This window comes from Toxotes jaculatrix, chromosome 19 (assembly GCF_017976425.1).
Source record: "Toxotes jaculatrix isolate fToxJac2 chromosome 19, fToxJac2.pri, whole genome shotgun sequence".
Classification (NCBI taxonomy): Eukaryota; Metazoa; Chordata; class Actinopteri; family Toxotidae; genus Toxotes; species Toxotes jaculatrix.
Genome location: NC_054412.1, coordinates 13,043,840 through 13,063,393, shown reverse-complemented (window position 1 = coordinate 13,063,393; position 19,554 = coordinate 13,043,840). Strand labels below are relative to the sequence as shown.

At 41.3% G+C, this 19,554-nt stretch overlaps 1 protein-coding gene across 2 annotated transcripts; it reads left to right on the top strand.

Moving 5' to 3' along the window:
- The first annotated feature begins 3,613 nt into the window (after nt 1–3,613).
- On the top strand, nt 3,614–18,716 carry tmem200a (transmembrane protein 200A). Of its 2 annotated transcripts, none has more exons than XM_041064996.1 (5): nt 3,614–3,828; nt 14,167–14,301; nt 14,416–14,714; nt 14,798–14,961; nt 15,495–18,716. In XM_041064996.1, exons 2-5 carry the CDS (start codon nt 14,174–14,176, stop codon nt 16,599–16,601), a joined length of 1,698 nt encoding a protein of 565 aa, XP_040920930.1. In that variant the 5' UTR covers nt 3,614–3,828; nt 14,167–14,173; the 3' UTR covers nt 16,602–18,716. The 2 variants fall into 2 exon arrangements, with proteins under 2 accessions (XP_040920930.1, XP_040920929.1); XM_041064995.1 differs by having other exon boundaries at nt 3,614–4,383.
- Nucleotides 18,717–19,554: the final 838 nt, after the last annotated feature.

The following is a 19,554-nucleotide window of genomic DNA, read 5'->3' as shown; positions in this document are numbered from 1 at the left end:
CAGCAACAGATAAGATGCGCCATTGAAATGTATAGATTTCTGATATGTGTGTCATAAATCATTTTCCACCATGTTTATTTTTAACTCAGAGATTGTGCATGAAAGCAAAACAGGGGAGACAGAGACCTGTCAGCCACTGATCATCCATCATCTGTTCACGAAAAAAAAGATTACGGGGGTGAAACGAGAACGATGTATTGATGGAGAGAGCGACGGAGACAAAGTAAATGCAGAAATGACGACAGCTGAACGTTCCTGTCTCCCCCTCCTGAAATAACTAAAGAAACTCTATATTCAACTCTTCAGCGTCACAGCCTGCGCATGTCTGTGTGTGGTAAAGCACATGCACGTGCGCCTTTGTATGTGAGTGTGGGGTGCCACGTAACCTGCATCACTGTAACCATAGTGATGGAGAGCTGGGGAGTTTTCGGGTTGGGGTGGGGGGGTGGGAGGACGAGGAGCATGCAGAGCAAGACAGGCGTCATAACTATTCATCCCCCTGTATGTGTGTGCATGAGTGTGTGTGTGTGTGTGTGTGTGTGTGTTTGTGTGTGTGTGTGTGTGTTTGTTTGTGTTCTGGTACATTTTATTACTGCAAAGCTCACAGGAAACTAATCATACATATCTGTCTTTTTATAGCTCTGGATGTTTCTGGAAGACTCAAAAACAGGATTGAGAGAAATTGCATGAATGATTCATTTTTGTTTTGATGTTAAATTCTTTTGATTATCCTACAGTGTTTGTCACCTTTCAGCATGACAGTGTCTCTCCTGCCTCTGTGTACCTGCAGTACTGAGGACTAACAGTCACATATAGGATGGCACACATTCAACAACTGGGATTAAAAGAACAGTTCAGCATTTTGGTAAAGACTCTCATTCGCTTTCTTGGTAAAACCCCCTGGTTTTGTATTTATTTTAAAAATGAGATATTATGTCTTATTTAGTGAGCTTTAGAGGATCTCATATGTAGACTCTGTTACCCTTGAAGAGAATCAGACTAGCTGATAAATAGGACAAATTGAAAATGATTGCCAAGGTGACTCTAAACCCTTGTCTCAGCACCTCACAGCCAAAGCAGTGGTGAAATAACAAGAGCAGTGGAAAAACAGTGAAACCTTTGAAGCTTGAAAGAATTTCAGATGCATTTCAGGACACTTGTGAATTATTTAGCCCATGCTAAACCTCAAATATAAAACAAGCTTTTTTCTTTTTTTTTGCAAGGAGCACAGTGAAATGAAAGCAAATCATAATACTGGTAGCCTGGTAGTTTTTATTTTTTTTAATCAAGTTAAAACAAATGAAACAGTTGCAGTACATTAAGCTAGCCCTCTGAAGCATGCTACTGGTTCCAAGCCTAATCTGAGAATGAAGAATGGGACTGATAGAGACAATTCAACAGAGTGCTCCTGTATCTAGAGAGGATGTTTACACCACACGAGTGAGTTTAAACAATCTGCTCTGTATCCATAGAGGCAGAGAAATGAACACATTGTGTCTGCGCTATTCTCCTGATCTGTTTTTAAAGTCTTTGAAAATAAATTCAACACACAGAGAGAGGGGGAGAGGCACTCATGAGAACGCTGAGGCCCATTGACCTACATGTCAGCGTGACGTGTTGTAGGAGCAGAGAGGCTGTAATTTCCATTCAGCCTGTGTGTGTGTGGTACTGATTTTTACGTCATAATTCATTCATGATATCCAAAAATAGGCAACAACAGTCACTAAGAGAGAAAGAAAGAAAGAAAATTTTGGTCACTGGTTTTGAACTGCACGTTGAATATTTGAAGACCTCACCTTTGGTTTCTGGCATACCACGATGGATATCTCCCGCTACCTTTTGACATTTTAGAGAACAAATAATTAAAAAATAATTAAATAATAAAGGATGAAAAATAATCACTAGTTGCTGCCCTAAACCATTTGTCTACATATTCCTTTCTCATCCTTCATCTTTTGGTCCATTGAGATATTCTCATTTAAAATGACCACAGAAGCTCAACATGACAAATTCTTCTTCCCCCACCTTTTTCCCCTCACACCTCTCTTCTTTCTGACCTCCTCCACTATGCTTCTTCACCAAGTCGTCCCTCTTCCCCCCGTCCTCCATCTCCCCCATCTTCTCTCCCCCCTCTCTTTCCAGATCTCTTATCCTCTCAATTACGGCTTCCCTTTAATTATTTAGCTGTAGACTTCTGACCACAGCTGTTTACAATAAGTTTAACACAAAAAGCCAACACATTTTGTAAATCTCATAATCCCAAGTGGGCTTGTAAACAAGAAATGCAAGAGTCAACAATGTAAGGCTTTGTTTTTCCTCTCCTTGTTCTCCCACACTCTCTCCATATCTCGGTTCTCGCCGTCTCCCTCCTGTTCTGTTTCTCTCTGCCTCTACGGCATGTTTTCATTTCAATCCTTTATGGAATGTAAATACAGCAACCGACTGACCGCTGCACCACCGATGTGACTTCAACATGAATCTCAACTAGCTGCTGATACTTTTCTATTTCTCCACAAAGCCACAAAAAGCTGCTAAGTGATGATGCTTGTGGACTCCTCAGGGTTGTTTTTAGTGTGTGCACAGACAGGGTGCTACAACCAGAGTTAAGGTTGGGGTTAAGGTCAGGCGTGTCGTTGTCATGTCCAGAATGTCCTAATGACCAACAGAATGTCCTAATGATTGTGTTCAAGCGTGCGCTCTGTGTGCACTGTATGACTCTGCCTTCGGGGCGTTTCATTTCTCTCCAACTTAATTTCAGCCATCTGAACAAATAATGGCCTCTCTGTCTCGCTCGCACACACGTACACACACTTATAGTTTATTGCTCAAAATATCTGCTCAAATGTCTGTCTTACATTCTCTTCACCTCGCCCCCAGCTTTGTGTATTTTCCTTGAATCACTTCCAGCATGTAAATACAGGAAATGACACGCATGCCAACATCTGCAACGTTTTTGCTGCCCTTTCTTTCTGTGTATGAGTGTGTGTGTGTGTGTGTGTGTGAGGGGGAGACAGAAAAGTTGGACAAAAACGGCAGTTGGTAACTCCTAACCTCTGGGAATTTCATGTATATCTCACACAATCTTGAGCACACAAGGAGTAACTCAGGCCAATATTCCAGCTGTAAGACACTTAAACACACTTTTGTATCTTGCTTTTGTTGCTGCAGGAATGTTGCATTTCTTCAGCTTTGTATGCTTATACTGAATTCAGAACCCTGCCGCTTCTTGCTCCCGAGGAAATACAGTTAACATCACAAGCTGATCCATGTTTCGCCTTCCTGTGCATCATGAAGACCTCTGCCTGTTTCAAGAAAAAAAAAAAAAAACAGCCGTCCCCTCATCATCTGCGTCCTACACATGCTAGATAAGCATGGCACTGTGCCTTGTTTCCCTCCATAAACACGCACACACTCCACTCACTCACACGCACGCACACGCATGCATGCATACACAACTACAACCTTCCCAGTGCGCATATAAACAATTCACCCCCATCTTTCTCTCCCTCTCTCGCTCTCTCTCTCTCTCTCTCTCTCTCTCTCTCTCTCTCTCTCTCTCTCTCTCTCTCTCTCTCTCTCTCTCTCATACACACACACACACACACATCTGAGAAAGCCTCTCACATTCCCACAAGCGTAGAAGCGCTTTGGAGGAATTGGATGAAGCTGTCGCGTCTCTCTCCGGCTCAGAGGAATAAAAACACGCTGGTATACAGAGCTCACCATTTTTCTCAAAACGCAACAGCTTGTTACTGAGATTTTCAATCCTTTTTTCCTCCTTTCTTTTTGTCTTGACGTGAAACCAAGTTTTTGGACGCGAAACCCGGGGTAAGCGGGAGTTTTACGCATTGAGGCAACCGGGAGGGACATCACACGAGCGGCTTCTGCGGTCATTTTTCCAACTAAACGAGGGATATTTTTCCGCTGGGGAATTACAAGCTGAGCATTTATGACTTTAAATAGGCGGGATGTGTTAAAGGATTTTCCCTCAGTCGTAATTAGGAGCGCGTTTCACCGCCCTCATTGTCCTGAGCGCACACACTCTCTCCATATGGAGTAAAACGTGTTTCCGCGCTGAATAAAAGTCATCAATAGACACACCGTGAAGCCTCACAGTTCCACTCTGACCCCAACAAACTGTAGAAATGTCAATGCAGCGTTTCAATTAAAGACCTTGGATGTAGTAAGGATCTGTGCTGCTGTTTCCCAGCCCTGCATGGGGGCCGAACTGTCTCCTGTCATCTTCAATTTTCTCCGGCATGGCATTTCACTGGAAGTAGCTCTAAAAGCGGGAAGATGGCTTTTTACTTCCCCCCAGGTTCCAGCCTGATCTCCCTCCCTGCCTAATGGCACAGTGACACTGATAACGCGGCTTTTGTGAAGGTAAGACCCGAGCTGTGTCTGACCTCTCCAAATCTCAACACTCGCCATGAAACAATTCAAGGTGACAGCTCTACAGTCCATCTTTTCGTTTCCATCCATATTTAATTGGCTTTTATTTAATTTTTGATGAACAGGGCAGTTTAACATCAGCCATCAGCTTCTGACAGACAGACAGACAGACAGTCTATTAGTGGCTACATCTATTTTTCATCTTTCTATTGCAACTATTGGACAGGATAATCTTTAGTATTGTCCATGACAGTCCATCATATGGCACATTGACTGTGCATGTTTTATTTACTGACTGATTGGTTTAGAGGGGAATCCTATGATTCCTTCATTGTGATCACTCCTCTGAGCCAGCCTGCTATCTTTTTTTACTATAATTACTCTAAGAAGACATGATGTCAATATTTGCTCCTTCATAGATAGGTCAAAGGTCATCATTAAAGGGTCAAAGGTCATTTTCACTGTGCTTTTAATCATAACCCTTCCATACAGTCATTATTTAGTACATCCAAAAGTACACAGCTTTGAATAACCCTCATAACAGAAAAGAAATATATATATAATAATCAAAATAATCATCTGCTCCATCTTCCTCATTAAAATATGCTGAATATATAATTATGCAAATATTTTCTTGGTTAAAAAGTTTAACTACTGGACGCAAAATGACAGAAACATTGAAAAAAGGCATGTTTCATTGTATTTGCCCTGGACTCTACAAATTTCCATATCACACATATGTAGGTTGCATAACTAAGCCATGATTGGCTTCCTGTTGTGATGTCACAAAATCCTGCTTGTACGTACACGTGTAAAACTCAGGTGAGCACAGAGTAACCTGATGAATGTGGAAACATCCTTCTAGTATTAAAACTCTGCTCATAAATGAAATCATTCTGCACAGTGAAGGTCACACATTCAAGGAAAGCCATAATAAGCAAAAACACATTTTTGTCAGTGAAGGGGGACTTTAATAGCAGCTGCTCTGTCACTGGTTTTATTGTGTTTAGTGTGACTGAGCTGATGCTGGCGAATTAAGGAGAAACTCTCACCTTGAGAGCTGTTTGAAAAACTAGGGTAACTCGTGGAGCCAAATGGCTCATAGTGAGTTATCTTTCTCCTGCCAAACATTTTAAACAGAAATGCCTCTGAGTTTAATTTGAGAATCATTAAGAAGTCAGGCGTCATATCGACTAATCCTCACATTTTGGATAATCATGTTTAACTACCCCTCTGGCATTTAAACTCTCTGGTAGGTCAGGAGTTGCTTCACTTTGTCACTCCAAAGACCTCCACAGAGACATGTGCAAGCCCAGATTTCTTCCCGGAGACCCTCATCTGAGGGAAAAATTCCAGTTTGCCGAATTTAAGACATAATTTCTATTTGCCCTGAGAATGTTTTAACATCCAAATTAAATAAGAACTGTTATCTTCTTGGAAACATTTGTGGAATTAAATTATTTACTCAGCTGCTGAGATCAGGACTTTAGAATCCCTACATGGACCCCATAAGGGTCCCAGCTCTCCAGTTTGGGCACCTCGTGCTCGTGACTATCGGTAGTTTGAGGAAGACAGAATGAGTCATTTTGTTGAAATCAACTGGGGGCTTACTACAGTACATCAACACACACACACAAACAAACACACACGCACGTGTTTGGCTGCAGCATCTGATGATTCAATTCAAAACTCAGTTTAATTCAGTAGAGCTGAATTTATCACGGGACGCAATGACACTGATTCAGCGTGAAGAATGCGAGACTTAAAAAAAAAAAACAGCAGCATGTATCATCAAAATAATGAGGGAAAAAAAAACAAACAAGATGGTGAAGAGGGTGCTGGATTTGACACTCGAGTGCTTGCATCAGAAAATGTGCTGCCGAAAGGTCAGCGGGAAAACACAAAGTGACATATTCTCCAGACAGATGACTCACCCTTGACCATGAGTCTGTAGGAGTAAAGCAATGCACAAACACACGATCGCTATCTTTTGCTTATCCTTCTCCTTTCCTCTGATACAAATTCCTCCTCCACTATCTGCTCTACCTTTTTTTCTGTGCTCTTTTCATCCCTCGTGCGTTCTCTAATCATGGCCAATTTCCAGAGGAACTTGCAATCCCAAAAAAAAAAAAAAAAAAAAATTGATGTCAAAGATCTTTTACATGGCATTCTGATTATTCAGGAGCCACAATCAGCCAGACACAAACGTACAGGTATCATATTTCCTTTTAGCTGATCCTCTGACTCAGTTATTATCGTGGCAGAAAACAGGACGTTGAACATTGTGAACCGACTCAGCACTGGAAGATGTGATAACTGCTGCCCAGGACTGTGTGGGTGTGTACAGACTGAGCTTAATTGACATCCTCTTCACTTTCCTGTTAGCTCTGCTACACTTGTTTGGGTTGGAAACTGACACCTTTATCATTCTTTCTACTATATGGAGTTTGTTTGGTGACCTCATGTAATTTCCAGTGTCGCTCATGCATCTTCGGCCTGAGAGGAGAGATAAGGTCGCGTTCATGTCATATCAAAGCTGCTGTAATTACCGGTTTGTAATTTGTAAATCGTGTTCCAGTCAATATTCGACTTGTAATTATGACAGGGAAGGTTGGAAGCTCTGATATATCACTGTTGTCCAATGACCTGACATCATAAAGCTGTTTATCTTTCCCATCTCTATTGTCTGTCCCAGATGATGTGAATGCAGCATAATGTTAGTGCATATTAAGATTCAATTTACAGTTTAGTGATGTCTGGCTCAAAAGAGCACAGCACATATGCTTGTGTAACATTTTCTGTTTGGCAAACTGACAAATTTAAAAAGTGTAGTGTCCAAGATATCTGCTTTAACTATTAAAGAGAGAAAAGCACACAGATTGTACGGTGCAAGTCTTTATCTTTCGGGAAAACATCTGCTTTAGTTTTCTCTGGTTACCATGGTATTTCATTTGACAAGAAGCCAGGGAGAGCCACGTCTTTCCTTCATCAAACCTATCTCTATTTTGCCAAACACAATAAAATAATAAAAATAAATTAATAAACTAACCATCTAACATTGGAGTTGGCTGTAACTGCCCTCGCTCTTCTTCAGGCCAACAGTAGTATCACAATAGACAAGGAATGTAGGAAAAAAAAGAGAGAATTTGGCCCTGTCAAACCAGGGAGAAAGACAAATATGCCACGCACAAGATGTAAAAAAAAAGAAGGAAAAGCAACAAAACCTGGATTTCATCAGGGTAGAGGAGGAATATTTGGGACAGGAGGGTGATGCCAGATCGCCTTTTTTGACCAAGCAGCTGTGGGGATGTTTCTCTGCAGCCAACTCTGAACTCTGACCTTTCTGGAACAGCAGACAGAGCATTCCACTTCAGAGATCAACAAAGTAAATTAGTACAACATGTGGCTGTAAGAAAGATCTTTCCCTGCAGCTGGGGCATATCATGTGTTGTAATCCATGTCACAGCTTTGTGTCATGTGTCATCACATCTCTCTGCTCCTCCTTTCCTGTCACATACTGGCTGCTGAAGCAGAAACCTCATCTTTAAATGTTTGTGTTAACTGTGACGTAGAATATTTCAGCTCATTAACACAATCCCTGTGTATTTGCAGGTTCCTGCTGACCATTTTCTAAAACATGCAACCCGCGTTTTAATTTGACCTTGTACATTCGAGGCTGCTGCTGGTTTCCAGCCATACTCTCTATTCAGTGAAAATCAACTTAGAAAAAATAACACATCCCCAGATGATCCCTCACAGTGAGGCCAGTTTTCTTTCATACTCAATCACTGTGGAGAAATGCAATTGCAGCAGGGGGCTGTTTTGAATACTCATCTGTGTTAGTGTGTTTATGGAAGCTTTATGGACATCCAACATTTGAGACTCAGCTGCCAGAAAGCATCACATCTGTGAGCAATTCTGTGAGTAAAAATAAAACCCAGGAATTAAAAAAAAAGAAAAATATGGACACTGTGAAAAGGATCATGTGAACTTCCTCCATTATAGGTTGATGGTTTTTGGGCGGCAGCAGCAGCTAAGAGGATTTCCGTCTCTGATTGTAACTGCATTTCCTCCTCTGCATCCTCATTTGGTAAAGTGATTATCTGCTAATTAATGTCATATAAAGTGTACACAGTTTGGAGTTAATGTTTTACAACATTGAAACTAGATGAAAAGCCACTATGCCATAATATATATTATACTATACTACATTTAACAATAATTTATTTGCCCTAACTTAGAATGGCAGATAAGAAGAGTGATGCCAACTGTCCCACCGAATAAATGAAGTGCATTTTGAGAGTTTACTTGAATAACAAGAAAATAAACGTCAAACATTATACCATGTTCTTTCTTATCGAATGAAATCAGTCCATGAACATTTTCTTATCCACCAACCTGAACTGCGTGTGTAATATTGTGCTTGACTGTGGCGTAGGTGTACTCTGAAACGAAGCACTTAAGTTTGACCTGGGCATTAGAACGCTTGACAGTCTCTTTATTTTAGTGTTTTCAGTTGAAAGTGGTTCAAGAACAGGTTGTACAAAAATCAAGTGTTGTTGACTGCATTTTTGCCCCTGATTCATGTAGATAATTTCCACCAGGCTTTGGAAAAGAACGCCGAACGCTGAAATTGCACTGAACATTTGCCAAAAACCTTTTTTTTTTTTTCAAAAACACACACTACAGAGACTGAAACCAGACTCACTGGCATCATTCTTAGGGTAGTCATACATGTTTCCATGTTCTATGGTATGATGGCAGGTGATCTTAACTGCAGCTGAATGGGGTTATGTCTGTCTCTCCATTAAAAAAAATTAATTCCTGAGAAAAAAAAGAGCATTTATTAGAGTAATTTGGCCTCAGTTAACCTTGCCAGAGTGGTTTATGACACAGAAACAAAAACACATGACCCACTGTAAATGGGAGACATGCTGCAATGGATGCCAATTTTTCTCTCCCAACCAAACTCCATTTTTATCTTTCTACTCATTCTTCTCTCATTACATCTCTCCTTGCTGCTTTCCTTCTTACTCCATCTGTGTCCATATTAGATGTCTTTCTCCATGACGTGTCGGCACTCAGCTCACTGAAGTGAGTCATTTGAGACAAACTTTTTCACAGTGTGCTTTTAGAGTCAAAAAAAGTCCCTGGAGTTTGTTACATATAGATCAAAGCAGCTCCTCTATTCTCTTTCACCCTGTCTTTCCCTTCCTGGTTTCTTGGGTCCTTATCTGCCCCCCCCCCACACACACACACACTCCCCACCACTTCTCTTTCTATACCACCTTCCTTGTTGTCTTCCCCCTTCCACACTCTTACTGGTTTCCTCTCTAATGTGTAGGCTTAGAGACTGCAAAAATGTAGTGCTTTAGCACATATCGCATAAGAGTTAATTTACACCCTGAACACAATGCCAGGATTTTTTTTTTTTTGCAAGCACCTTTCATGCCAAACTCTCTGTTGCTCTCACCCTCTGTCTTCATCTGTGGTGTTTCCCTTTCACCATCTTCTCCTCTCATTTCATCCTACTTTACAATTCCATTTTGTCCCTACCCATTCTACCGCAAAGCTACTGCAGCATCCTTTGCTGCCCCCCCTTCTCAGTCGCTCCTCTTTTAAATTGATGGAAAGGACCATGTGCTGTGACGTGACATGTTTTTGCCCAAAATCTGCACATCAAAATAAAAATAAAAACAGAATTCAAAATGATATATGGGAAATGCCCTTTTGTTGACAGAACACAGTCTTAATGATATACCTGTCAGTCCTGTGCACACATCTGGTAGTTGCTATAGAAACGTGTCACCTACATGTAGCAGCAGTAGATGTAGCTGCTATAGGGACAATACATCATGTGACGTCTCCTATAGGTTTGGTAACTTGTCGTTATCATGCTACAAAAGGCATCTCCTCGCACAAAGATGCAGGACATCACATGCGGAAGAATTTCACACAGGAAGTGTCACGGTGCAGAAGGTGAAACCTCTGCTAGGAGAGACAAGATGTGGTGGGAATATTTTTTTTAAATGTAACTCATGTCAGAGTGTCTCAGAGTAAATGTTTAAATGTCAGCAGTAACGGAGCAAATCTGTTCCCTGAAGATTCAGGCATATTAAATTGTTTTTATAGTCTTCTTGCCTTACTTTGAGTATGCACAGATAAACAGCGGAAGCAATTTAGTCATTATTAAGATGATCACAGGGGGGCTAATTCATTATTCATTTAACACTAATTTAGAAAACTGCTTATTAAAGCAGTGAAATGGAAAATGGAGCAGTGGATTTCACATTATTTATACGTTTTATCTGATAGGAGGCAAAAAAACTAACATTAATATTCAATTAGTCTGTGTGTGATTACCATTTGATAAAAAAAAAGACAATGTTGTCACAGAAAACAAAGCAAATTTTCTGTCTTCTAAAAACTAAAGCATAAGACACAGAAGAATTTCTTTATGAATATCCTGGACGCAAAAATAAGGGTTACAATGAGTATGAACATCCAGTACAGACCCACCGATTGGGTGTTAGGTGTGGAGCACGGTTACTGAATATTAACTTGTCACTTCATGTGGTCACTGCACAGTGTCCACTGCAGAAAGCCTTGTTGTGTCACAGCCTGAGTTATGTTAAATAGTTTCTCATCAGGCTGCCGGTGTGTCTGTTAGGACAGTGTTTCATTGCCTCTGCTCCACTTGTTTCTTACACTAGCCTTGTTAGAACTACAGATGCACTTGGCTTGTTTTCCTTTTCTGTCCTGTCATCACGGGCAGGAAAAGCACTTCACTTTCCTCTCCTTTGTTGTTAGGCCGTTTTGTTCTCTTTCTATTCGCTCATCACCCCCACTTTGTCTCTGCAGAACAAGCTCTCCATCCTTTTTTAGTGTTCACTGTTTTTTTTGCAGCCTTTCAGTTTCCGGTTATGACTCAGTGTTGCACCCAGGTAGATGCGCCGTTGTAAATATGTACTCCTATATCCCTCTTTGTTCTATATCCCTCTCCCTTTTTATTAACCCTCTTCTTCTCTTGTTCCTGAGTTTCTGTTGTCATGCCCTACTCCCATCCATCCCTTTCTCCACTCTGCTTTTGATATACTGTGTGGGTTCCTGTTTGACGCACACTAAGGAGCGAAAGGAGAGAATCAAGTGGAGAGAGACAGAGTGAGAGGGAGCGCAGAAAAACCCGAGAAAAGAGGCTGGTTGTGTTTGTCCTTGTGTGATTCACCATCTGCGGTAAAGCACTTTCCTACAGCAGTATTACCAGTAAGATGATTGACATGAAAAATACATTAAAATGTGAGAAGGAGAATAGAGGGTAGGAGGAGGGAAGGTCTGGTCTTATGTGTGATTCACAGTTACTTTGAATACTAAAAGCTTGGTCTGACTTTGAATCTTAAAGCAGACTTTATAGCTTTGAGATGTGTAGACGAAAAGGAAGGAAGGGAGTGAGAGAGAGAGGAAAGTGACCAAATAGAAGAAAATTAAAATTAGAGACAGATTAAAAATAGATCCAAGAGGAATGAGGGTGGAGGAGGAGAAAGGCAAACAGAGGGAGATAAGATCAGAAAGTAAGCTGGGGTAGAGGAAAAGGAAGTAAGGGAAGCAAAAAATTATTCAGGGTCACAACCAGAATGCATTAGCAAGACAGACTGAGGGTGAGAATGGGAGAGAGAGGGAGAGGGGAAAAAGAGCGATAGAGGGGGATGCGGAAGCAAGGAGGGAGAAAGAAATTAAAAAATAGATGGACGAAGGTCATGGGTGTGTTCTCATTCCCATGCTAAATCTTTTTTATCCTCTTATGCACACAAACATACACACAAACGGGCACACTGTGAAAAACCAGTGACTAAAAACATTTGATTTCTTTTGGTTATAAAAAAATTGCTCAAACTGAAGATTAGAACAGCAAATACTGCATCATCGATTCCCTGACAGTCAAATTGTAAGTGAAAACAATGCTTCAAAACTGCATTACAGTCGCATTCTAACTGAAGATAATGCATTAGTCACATTTGTAATACATGTAGTGCATCACCATTGCAACACAGTCACAAATAATGCGCCACAATTGTATTCTAAATGATAATAATACATTATAGTCCCATTTTAACTGAGAGTAAGTAATGTAACGGAAAAGTGTTTTAATAGTTTTTGATGGTAAAACAAACAAATAAATGATGTCTTGAAATATGAATTCTCATATAGATAGTATAACAAAAGCAACGTAGTACCATTTTGCTATTTAGTGCCCCATACCATTTTTTGTGATTAAAAAAAAATCATCATCAACAAACATCTTTAACCTAGAAGTTAAATCTAGAACTTTTCGCTGGTGACCTCCCCGAGTCCTGTACATAAAAAATAACTCTCATGCTTAATAACATTTTAAAATGTTCTACTCAAGCTTTCTATGGTCATTCAGGACAGCGGAACACAGCTGAAGTGATTCTATGACAGCTGACCTTCACCTGCTGTGTTACCAATCCCATAGTGCTGTAGGCGGGACATTGCTCGAGATCACAGAGTGGTGACTAGATTTTTTTATTTATTTTACCTGCAATCAATTTTAAAAAATAACAATTCTGAGCACTTTGGATCTGATAATGGGTCAGGCCAATAATCACTCAATCCCTATTATTCAACATCTAATGCAGTCTATTCAGTCCTCCTGTTGCTAAACAGGACAATGCTAATGTTCATGTGAGCCCAGATTAACAGTCATTTAAATCCAAATGAAGGCTTCCGAAATAAGCCTGTGTTTGTTTAAAGCCCTCTTCCTTTTAATTTCTATTCATAGACATCTGAGCAGCTGGTGAAGCAGAGAGGCTATGATTCATTTGAATATTATGTCAGAACTGCAGCTCTGTGTTACCAGTTTTGTCACGGGAACGACGACGTAAATAACAATAACAATGGCAACAATAAAAATGCAAATGCAGAAAATAAAGGATGTAAATTAAAAAGACAGAGTTTGTGTTTCTATTTTCTGTCTGGTCTCTGTTATTGTCTCTCTGATTGCCCTCTTTCCTTAGTATCAGAGTTTGCCACTCATACACACAGGAAGAATGAAGTAAACAAACATCCGGCAAAAAATAGTGTATGACTGTGTACAGTATGCACACACACAAACACACGCACACACACACACGCACGCACGCACACCCCTGTCCATGCTGTCTTCAGATCTGACAGTCAACAACAAAACATCTCCAGTAAACAGAGCAGATTGTTGTACTGGGTGTGTACTGTTTTGGGTGCTTACGTCTGTATCACTGCCAGACTGTAAATAGCATTTCTCGAACTTGGAAAGACGTGAAAAGTCTGGCACACTTTGCCTGTAAATGTGTGTTAAAAACCTGTCACCTGCAGCTTCGCAAAAGTCACTGCTGTGCGTGATGTGACACACTTGCATAATAAAATAAGACAAACAGAGCTGTGATCATTGGAACAGGTTCAATCTGCATGATTGTGGGAGAAGCTCCTCTCTGAATATTAAGTGTTTTACACCTCCTATATTCAGAGCATCTGTGAGACTTTGGCTATGCTAAAATACATATGTGCATCCCTAGACCTGTTCTTAAATACTGTTGTCGGTAATGTTTTTTTCTTTATATGAATGTATGTGTATCTGTTCTTCTAAAAAACCATAAAACATCAGCTCTACATCGCAGGTCCTTCATTGACCTGTGGCACAAACAAATGCTCACAATATATGTTGTACTTACAGTACATATTAAACTCATTATCAACGTGTGTCTGCATGTGTACCCACAGGTTAAGTATGACCGCAGCAGCAGGTGTGCTAACAGGCTTGGCCAAGCTAAAACGCCAAGACTCCGCCCGCTCTCAGCACCGACCCATACCACCATCCCCGGGCCTGGGAAACCCCACCCCAGAGGCTGCCCCCAGGTGATCACCAGAGCTTTAATTTAAATTTTCCTAAATTCTATGGCTTTATATCATTATATGTAACTTATTATATGTCTCCAAAAACTATTCTTTCTTTACACATCTTCCATTTAGAAAGAGAAAGCGACGCACTGATGTTGTGGTGGTACGCGGCAGACTCCGCCTCTACTCTGCCTCTGGGTTTTTTCTCCTCCTGGGACTGGTCATCTTAGCCATAGGGATCGGCATGGCGACGTTGGGTTATTGGCCACACAGTGAAACCATGCCCTCGGACAACTCGGCGACTGGGGGAGGATCTAAGACAGCAACTGCTGGAGGAGACAAAACATCTTCAGCAGGTGAAGGAAATGGAGCCGAGATGTCCGTCACAGATGGGGATGTGACTAACTCCAGCACGAGTCATAATGTGCAAGGTAAGGAAAGATCAGGGTAGCTACAATCAGGTTTGTTTTACCAATATTCAATGGTTCAAACCCTCTTTGTGCTGTGCATGCAGGTACACCCTCCAAGCAGACCGGGGGAGCTTTTACGCGGTTCCTGGAGCAGCATCGTCATTCTGAGCGGATGAAGATGCTCGGGCCGTTCACCATGGGCATTGGGATTTTTATCTTTATCTGTGCTAATGCCATTCTTCATGAAAACAGAGACCGAGAAACAAAGGTAGGGTTGAAACCTGCAGATTCATACACACACACATACTTGAACATGTATCTATGGCTACCTGGATCTGGATCCAGTACAGAATACTATAATTATTAATGGATTTAGTGGATCATATAACACTGCTTTCAAGCAGAAACTGGATTTAGAAAAGGTTCTGAAGAACTTGTGGTTAATATTCCTTTCCTTTGCCGTATTCTCACTTCTGTTCCTCCCGCACTCTCTACCAAGTGAGGGGCATGCACACTGCAGTCATCCATATTCATCATCTCTATATAACTAACATGCAGATCAGATTTCCTCCAACTTCCTTCCACCCTTATCTCTGTTCCTCTGCTCCTTGATTCGATTAACTCACCCTTCCTCCCTTCCAGGTAATCCATATGAGAAACAAACAAAAAAACCCTTCAACATCAACATAAATACACACTAATTTAAAACCGCAGAATAATAATTGGCTGTGATAGAATATTAAACACATTGCCAGGTTATCCAAAGATGAATGCTAATAATATGTTTCTTTTCCGCAATAGATAATTCATATGAGAGACATGTACTCCACAGTCATTGACATCCATCGTCTCAGGCAGAGAGAGCAAAAACAACACCTCCACCGCAACAGCACCTATTCAAGAGAAGCTGGGGACCTCCGAGTCTTTGGAGCAGATAACGCAGCACGGCTAGCCAGTAACTCCCTCCGGGCCTTCTCCTCTCGGGCAGGAGGAGGCTCTACAGAGGAGGAGGTGCTATTAGGGGATGAGGAGTTTCACAGACATCATGAACAGGCTAGGCTGGATTGTAGCTTTGCAGGGCTGCTGGCACCGCTCTACAAGGATCGTCCCTTCTGTAGCCCAGGGTTTGGGCTGGCTCACTCGGATTCGATGAGCCATCAGTGGTCAGTGGACGGAGACGGCGAGAAGGGAGGACACCATGCTCGCTCTATTGTTTCCTCTTCGATCTCCGCATTTACTCTCCCTGTTATAAAACTCAACAACTGCGTAATTGATGAGCCAGAGATGGAGGTGATTACTGAGGAGGACAGAGGAGGAGAGAGAAGAGACGGGGAGAGGTCGCAGCCTCTGAGCTCCATGGAGTCTCTGGCTGTTCCTGTAGCATCTGTTGCCAAGGCCTCCAAACCGCCGAGCTTACACCGGAGTAACTCTGCCTCCTCCTCATCCCACTGCTCCTCCATCTCCTCTTCCTCCCTCTCCCCTGCTCTCTCCTCTACCTCAGGCTGCTGGCTCTCCCCGGGAGCAGCACGCAGTGACTTTGGCTCCAACTCCTCTCTGCACATGCTCAGCAGCCACTCCAAATCTCTGGACCTGGAGCGCGGGCCAAGCATGCTCAGCGTGCACCCGGAGCAGCGGAAGCACCCCAGCTGGCCCCGCCTTGACCGTAGCAACAGCAGCCGCAGTAACAGTGGCAACCGGGGCAGCAGTAAAGGCTACATGCGGCTGGAGGACAGGGAAGAGCAAGGAGAGCGGCTGCTGGATGTGTCATCGTCTGCGACAGTGAGGCGCGACTACAGTAAGCGTGAGAAGCTGCTAATGATCTCGAGGTCGCACAATAATCTGAGCTTTGAGCATGACGAGTTTAACAGCAACACACTGAAGAGAGGCAGCTCTGAGACTCGATTCTGAAGGTGCTGAACTAAAGGCTGAAGACAGTCCTGTCCTGTTCTGTAAATTGCTCTCCAGATAGTCTGAGTGTACAGTGTTTGTGTCAGGGAAACTGACAAGTGTAACAGCTGCACCCTGAAGAGGGGAAGCTCAAATTTGGATTCAAAAACACTTTTTGGCGCAGCAGGCTGGAGAGCAGTGAGTAATGGACCATCTTTCCCAGTATAGGGTTCAGGCCTTGTGTCTGCGATACACTGCCTACTGTACCAGGTCCAGAGGTGCTGTTCTGTAGCTGACCCTGACCTGTGACCTCTGCGGGAGGGAGGCAAGTGAAAGGAGAATTTCCCAACAGGGATCAATAAAAATAAATCATGTTACTTTATCAGTCTACTTTATACAAAAATAGTTCTAATAAAGTTTTAACAGAATCTCAACCCCGAGAAAAGGCTTTAGGATCGATACTGTTTCATTAGAACTGGCTTTGAAAAGTGCTTTTCTCAAAGTGTGACAAGGTTTCATTCCAGCAGCTGCTGGTGAAATCAAGGACACGATGGAAATGCTTTGAGCAAGTTCTCTCAGTGACACTAAGGCAAATCTTTTATAACACAGTCTAGCCTGAACTTGAGAAATGAGCAAGACCAGTTTAATATCAGAAGAAGCTCTAAGACAACAATAATATCATTGATTTTAGCGATACAGGCTGATAGTGTTAATTTTCAGCTAATCTACCAGTCTTGACACAAGATCAGTTATGACAACTTAGCTGATCCAGAAACAAGATGATAACTGTTGACATTTAACAGCAGACTGCAGCTACAAGGCTCTTAAGTCCAAAAGATATAGATACTAGTGGTAAGATATTTGTTTTCAAGGTAGTAACTGTATGTTTGTGTTTGTCTGATCCTCAGATTGTAGTAGATGTAGAGACAGAGCCACACAAAGAGCAAAGTCAGACAAAGACAGTTACTTCAGTGTCAGCAGGCGACAGCGCAGATGTAAGATTCAAATCAAGCTGCTAGGCTGCAAAATAATAAAACAATAATAGAGCTGGTGTTGCCCTGCAGTCACAGAATTGTTGCCTGTTCTCTAGAACTATAGTAAGAAGTTTTGTATGTCCACTACTGAAAACTCGATCTCTACGTGCTACGGGCATTTTAAGTTTATTTCTCACTAGAAAAGACCTTGATTGACTTCACTCAGGATTTGCAGTCTATTATTTATATACTGGTCATTTTTGTCTATTCATAAACCCATTCATTATCGGAGAAAACCCCACTATTTGAATCTTTGTAGACTTGAGTATGACCAGAAGTCTGATGATCAGGGTTGTAAGTAATGATTATTTTCATCACAGGTTTTCCTGTGACTACATTTACCAGAGCTCAAAGTGATGAATCAAAATTACACACTATTTCTTACTAACAGTCATGAAATTCAAAGTTACTCTGTTTGTAAAGCAAATATTCACATTTAAGGCATTTCTAGTTGATAAATGACTTAAAACAATTGAGCTATCCAAATTCTGATTGATTAATTTTAACACCTTTTTGGCTCTGCACAATCTATCAAACAATCCCTGAGACAGAAATCAGTATAGAACAGTGAGTGATGTACTGATATTGCACTTGAGCTGACAATAAAAGCATTATGTACACATGTATTTTTATAAATCCAGGGACCTATGACACAGTTCTCGTTGTTACAACAAATCATCTGCTGCTTTTTAAATATTTTATTTTCAATATTCGCCACACGACCAAGGTCACAGGACGGACTTCAGTAAATCAGCTACTGAGGAACACAGTAATAATGTCTGTATTTACGAGCCAACATGACGCCTCCATATTGCTTAATAGCTCTATTTCAGGTTCTGTTTGGTTTGTCACCTTACAAGTGCTGTCAAATTTAACACATCTGTAAATGTTGTTAAGAACATCTCTGTTAGTTTTAATGCAACACGTGAAGAGAAACACATCTTGATATTTTGAAATCTTACTTAATGTAAGTTGAAAAAAACAGAGCCCCTTTTAAGAGTACAGGAAACTTAGCAGAGAGCTTCGTTAACTGGTTCCCAGCAGTTTATGGGTCAATGTCCAATTTTATCTTCTCTCAAAATAAAGTGTATTTTCACTGAAACATGTTTTGTCCTTATGACTGTATTTGACCAATGCTGATTCCTACACAAGGATTCAAACATAGAAGTTCCTCTACTGACTTTCTCAGGATTTAGCGGAAGGCAACATCATCTCCTGGGTATACCCCCCCCCCCCCCCCCCCCCCCCACACACACACACACACACACTGTCTGACCCCACACCTAAACACAACTTCCCAAATACATCACTAATTCCTTTCCCTCGGTCTCTTTTTCTTTCTCCTTCTCTCTTTGTCTCATGCATAGAAATAATAAGCAAAGGTCTGGATGAGTCACCATCAATTATCATATGCTCTGCAGCTCTGTGGTATAACAAAACACACACGCACACATGCACATTCACATACACATACACGAGTACCAAAGATTTACTTACATGAAACCACGTACACATATTCCCCCTCAAATGAAAATATAGACACACAAAAGTATAAATATTCACACACATAAACACACACACACACACACACAAACATATATATATACATATATACACAATTACAAAGTAATTCAAAAGCAAAAGGCTGATGATGCTGTCTCATCTCTGTCTGTGTTACCCAGGGAACAGATGATAATCCTAACCGTCTCTGAAGGCAGGAAACATATTTGGGCGGCAGAGATGGATGATGTCGCATCAAATTAACATTAAACAAGTAAACTAAAATTATACCCTTCCTGCTTCCTTCACTCTCTTTGTCTTATCAGTTGATGATTTTACTGTGAATATGAAATTAAAGGGTGAAACAGTTCTGCCTTCACAAGACAAGACAACTGTAACCCTTACACCACTTAGAGTTTTGATCAAAAGCAAGACTTGTT